The sequence below is a fragment of the Punica granatum genome, chromosome 1 (genome assembly GCF_007655135.1).
Source record: "Punica granatum isolate Tunisia-2019 chromosome 1, ASM765513v2, whole genome shotgun sequence".
Lineage (NCBI taxonomy): Eukaryota > Viridiplantae > Streptophyta > Magnoliopsida > Myrtales > Lythraceae > Punica > Punica granatum.
Genome location: NC_045127.1, coordinates 49,542,088 through 49,547,836, shown reverse-complemented (window position 1 = coordinate 49,547,836; position 5,749 = coordinate 49,542,088). Strand labels below are relative to the sequence as shown.

General features: G+C 38.8%; 2 protein-coding genes across 2 annotated transcripts; both read left to right on the top strand.

Annotated features, from left to right (window-relative positions):
- Positions 1-377: 377 nt before the first annotated feature.
- Positions 378-944, top strand: LOC116207284 (dirigent protein 6-like). The gene has a single exon (XM_031540191.1). It carries the CDS (start codon positions 378-380, stop codon positions 942-944), a length of 567 nt encoding a protein of 188 aa, XP_031396051.1.
- A 3,158-nt stretch (positions 945-4,102) lies between these two features.
- LOC116207276 (dirigent protein 5-like) lies at positions 4,103-4,666 on the top strand. Its single transcript, XM_031540182.1, has one exon. The coding sequence runs from the start codon at positions 4,103-4,105 to the stop codon at positions 4,664-4,666; it is 564 nt and encodes a 187-aa protein (XP_031396042.1).
- The last annotated feature ends 1,083 nt before the right edge of the window (positions 4,667-5,749 follow it).

The window sequence follows — 5,749 nt, the reverse complement described above, 5'->3', positions numbered from 1 at the left end:
TCAGCCACCACATATGGTAAGTATTTATCCTCTCCCATTCATATACAAAATTTATCAACCGGAGAAACAGAGTTTAGTACGCAATTGCTCTCGCCTTTGTCCTATACTTAAAATCAAGAGATTATATATGTTCGATTCTTATCACTACGGAGGGACCCACACAACTTTTATTTTCCATTTTCTTGTCATTGTACTAGGATTATAGACAATCACGTCCAAAACTTAGAATATTCTAAAGTAGGTTAGTTGATTTTAACAGAATAAAAAGTGATGTTACTTCGGGAAACCCCAGGTTTTGTATATAAATATCACTAGATAGCAATGGTACCTTTATTAGATCACTTGGCTTAGCACAATTAGCAACTCAATCACCAATCATGAGAAGGCTTACAGCCGAGAAGTTTTCCCTCTTCTTCTTCCTACTCCTCCTCTTCGTTTTCTCGTATTCTGTTTTAGCTGCTGGCAAGTCAATCAGGAGGAACAAACCCTGCAACCGACTCGTGCTCCACCTGCATGAAATAATCCGTCAAGGCAACTACACCTTCCCGAATGCAACATCAGCTGCGGTTACTAAAAGAGTGCCTGGCCTCGGCTCATTCCAGTTCGGTGAGATGTACGTCTTTGATAATTTGGTGACACGGGACGCTAACCCGCACTCTCCCCAAGCTGCCCGTGCCCGCGGTTTCTACGTTTATGACGGCAAAGATTCTGGCAATGATCTATATATGATCACCTTAAGCTTTAACTCAACCGAGTACACGGGTACCTTGACCATACTTGGGACCAACAATCACTCCCTAAAGACTAGGGATCTTCCTGTTGTTGGCGGAACTGGAGATTTCTTCATGGCTCGGGGGGTAACTACTCTGGAGGTCGATGTGATCGACTTCACAACATCTTACTTTCGACTGAAGATGGATATTAAGTTATACGAATGTTATTAAAGAAAGGGAGAGAACCTCATATATAGGTCCTCTGAGTGATAGACAATGATTAATAAGTAATTAAGAGGGAATCAATTTAATTGGATAGCTTATCTTGTTAATGGAAAGATCTGCATGTAACTGCAAAGAATGATTGTTGTTTTCTATTTTTGATGCATGTCTCTCTATTGGGTTGGCCTTTCTGCTCCATTTTCCTTTCAGGGACTTTGTAGCTTTCTTGTTGTTGGGTTTATTTGACTGTCTGTGATTTGTTTGTTTGTACCATGGGGTTATCTTGGCATGGGAATGAAAATCATTATTGTTTATCAAAAGAGAGTGTAGAGTAACGTAAAATATTCTCGTCTGACAACTAAAAGATTATAGGTTTAATATTCAGTGGAATTATCTTTACTTATTTATTAATTATTAGCATTTCTATTTCATTATACTAGACTCATGAGTATCTCATGTAACCAGAAAAAAAAATCCCTGTTTTGCACCTAATAATATATAATCATTAATTGCGATTGATCTAATAATTGCACATAAGTAAACGTGGCAGTTGGAAAACATGATCTATTTTCAAAGCTGGAGATCGGTGGACCAGGAACGGAGCAACGGGGTTCGGTACAGTGCAGGCACCATTCTAGATCTAGAATTAACAAATTTCAAATTTAATTCTCACCGATAAGAATAGGATTATCTATATTCCTTATTTTTCTTTTTTCTTTTTTCTTTTTCATTTTAGGCTAATCAGCCTCTCTCTTATAACATGAAAACAAAAAGAGCTCAAATAACTATTATAATTTCCTGTCTTGACGAGGAAAACAAATTGCTTATAGTTTTTCTAATTTCTGTCATAATTAGTACAATAGACCAGAAATAAAATGAAACCAAATAAAACTTTGGTTGGGTAATAAATAGTTTCAATCCCCGTAAGAAGGAAGACACAATGTTGAATCGCGAATGCGTACTTATTAGAAGGGGAAATAATTTTTAATATTTGATCTCTCGAAATTGCGAGAACAATGTCTTCCATAATTTTATCAAAGATGATGTAGTGCAGTGACACACGCTTTTTCCTAATAATTAAGAGGCTCCAAATTAAATATTCGTTATGGGACTATCCATGTTTGTTAGCTATATTATGTAAATTTCTATTTTATTGTACTAGACCGGCTTGTAATAGAGAAAGAATGGAATGAAATTGCCATACAAATCTATTCGACTTTATAAGATTGGTGATTTAACATTTTTCTACAATGTAAAGCACGCTCCCGACGCGTGGTTCACTTATCGCTCAAGTGCCAAGGAAAAGGAAATGCTCAACTCAACATCCTCGAAGACGATATAATAACAGAGGAGGACCGGGGATCTGTCCATTAGTATGGGCGCCCAGGGCAGAATAGTTCTTCATGATCGGAGGGACTGTGAGGCGAGTCTTGGTTCCAGTGGCAAGACATTATCATGATATCACACCCATGTTAAAATAATTTAGATAAAGTTGGGAACTCACGCGATGACATGGAACACAAAATTGTATTGAAAGTCACGTCATGTGCTTTCTACGTAACCGAAAATAGAAAAGAAAAAAAGGACAATCAAAGTTTATGGGATAAATTTTAAAAATTAGAAAAGAGAAGGCCAAAAGTACTATATAAATAATAATAATTTGGCCACATGCGATGCTAGCATTCAGACAGACTTATTTTAGGGTTTTTCTATAATGATAATGATTTAGTTCAGAATAAAAAGAAAGTATAAAACCGCGTTATTATATTGACAGTTTATTGCAACTCAAATCCCATATTATTAGTCGGGAATGCGAAAGATATATGATTTTTTAGGTAAAGGGCCCATAATGACCTCGGTAGCTGCCATAATAGTAATTTTGAGTGATTGGGTCGGGGTGTTAATAAGCCATCATAGAGGTACTTTGGTGATAAGCTGACCGTTTTTTCCTCCATAGCAGGAAATATCCCGTGGTTCTACAGGGTCCAATGGCGGTAAGGGTTCTCCGCTTCGATATTCGACTTTCCCTGTTGACGCAGCGTACAATGCGTGTAACCGTCACAGACCCGTTGATTCGCACACGAATACCGGAACTACAACCTTCTATATCTGTTGATTCTACGAATACCAGGAAATATGCATCAAACTCGAATCGATCCGAGATTAAACAAAGCAAGAAAGCTCTGAATTTTATTAATAATCTGAAAAGACGACCCTCTTTACCCTAGGGCTTACAGAACGCTTAAATAGGTATTAATAAATCTAAATTGCATAAAAGAACTAAACTTTTCAAAAATTACAAAAACACCCTAATTAACATAAATCGCATGTTTGAGGCCCTAAACGATGGAATTTGCCTTAAATATCGAAAAATCACGGCGAAGCGTGTGTTTTGCTCCGGAGGCCGTTTCCTTCAAAATAGGGTCGTCAGAACCTATTTTTCTCCAGATACCGAATTGTCAAGTCTTCTGCCGCATCACCTGTGGACCCAGGCCATCTGCAAGATCACCATTAAAGCAAACAGGAAAGTGAATCCCCCTACAATACAAGCAGCAAGGACACAAAAATCGAAAGAGGACACCAAGAAAAAAGCTTCATACAATGCTATTTTTCCATAATCATAGAGCATGGAGTAAAAGGAAGTTGTTGAAAGTACTATATATAATCGGGAGACCATAGCATGTGAAGAAGCCAGGGTCATCTCAAATCAGAGCTCTTCCACGCTCCTCTGGTACAATATCTCTGTCCGACATGTTTATCGTATGGGAAATAAAAAATATAATGATATATGGTCGCTTATGTTCATTTTGGGTAATGTGGCATCTTTTCTCCTTAAATAAGATTTAATGTTCGAATTTTGTCAATGCAAAAACTCTACCATCCATGGATCTCTCTTGTAAATGTAAAAATCTACGATCGGGAGAGTTTTATTCCTTAATAGACAAACAGTGCTCAAATCTGGAATTAGTTGGAACTCATTAAATTTTCGGATAACTAACGGTGCAGTTCGAAAAAAAAAACTAAAATAATAATAAAAAATCAAGATGGATCTAAAAATCCACTAGTTTTGTGTATATAAGTATTACCTAGTTAGCAATGAGACCCATATAGATCACTTGCTCTATACACGAGAACAATTTCAATAACCACATATGAGAAAGCTTATCATGGAGAAATTTTCGTCCATTTTCTTCCTCGTCTTCCTCCTCGTCTTCTCGGAATCAGCAGTTCCAACTGCCGGCGAATCACTGATCAAGAGGAATGCGAAGCCCTGCCAACGGTTGATGCTCCACCTGCATGACATCTTCCAGGAAGGTATTAACAACACCTTCCCAAATGCAACGTCAGCTTCGGTAACGGAAGGTGTGCCTGGGTTCGGACCATTCCTGTTTGGTAAGCTGTACGTTTTTGACAATCCGGTGACTGGAGACGAGAACATGAACTCTCCCCCCGCTGCCCGTGCCCGTGGTTTCTACCTTTATGACCGCAAGGACACTCCCAACACTCTTTTCCTGATCACCTTAAGCTTCAACTCAAGCGAGTACAAGGGTACGATGACAATGCTCGGAAACAATGAGCACGGGGCAGAGACTAGGGATATTCCCATCGTCGGTGGAACAGGAGATTTCTTCATGGCCAGAGGGATCGCAACTCTAGAGACAGAAGTTCTCGATTTTGTGAAGTCTTATTTTCGAGTGAGGATGGATATTAAGTTGTACGAATGTTATTAGAGAAAGTAAATTAGCAACGTCAATATCGGTCCTCTCAATAAGCTCTAGGTGTCTCGAGCATGATAATTGTGATTATAAATTACGAGGGGGCTCTAGTTATCCTTTACTATGAAAAAAAAAATTGCATGAAATTGCAAGGACTTGCATGCCTTTCTTTTGAGCAAACTTATTCTACGATATATTTAAGTCCGTTCTGGACCGGTAGCATATGCCGTATGAAAGGCTTATTCTGTAGTTTAGTACATAGCAACAGTTATGATGTGTATTCCGGATCGGGGCATAGATAGAATCCTATTTGGGCTGATTCCCAATTTCGTGGGGGTCAAAATATCGTAGTGCCAAAGTAAGTCCGACCTCTCCTGCCTCCAGGGCTGATTTCTACGTGCCATAAAGAAGCGGACTGATTGCCTCTCTTCTTCGATCATGAGGAGATTGAAGACCATAGTCTGGATTGATCAAGCTCCGATCTTGATGCACAATCTGGAGCCTCACGGCAGTAGAGTCCGATATTGAGGCCTGATGTTCCTCAATTAGCTCTCTATAGACTTCACTGAGACTTCATATGACTGGTAGCAATATAACACGGTTGCAATATATCATTTGTCGATGCACGGGCCATAAATCCAGCCTCATGGCAAAGATATTAGCCCTCGGTCGGGAGGTGATCATGCCACAACATCAATTGATTTTGCTTGGCCCTAGATCTATTTTCTTGATATGCGAAAGAATTGATCCATGAAGACTTTGTGGTGGGTCTCTTCATTAGTGTAATTTTACATTCGGGACACAGCAAGGACCGTATAATGAGGGAAAAAAAGGCATTTGACAAATTTGAAGAGTAATATCTCCTCACTGACTTCTTGATTAGAGAAATTCAAAGGAAGCAGAGATAAATTTAAGGGGAGGGGCATGGGGGCAGTCCCCCTTGACTGGGAAAAACTATAAAGTTTATAATATATTTTATCGAATTGTCTTTTTACGTAGAAATACCATATTTCACCCCTTTGATTTTACGATTTTACTTTTTCTTTATCTTCTCCTGAATTTTGCCCCATTGGACCAAAGTCCTAGATGAGTCCCTGA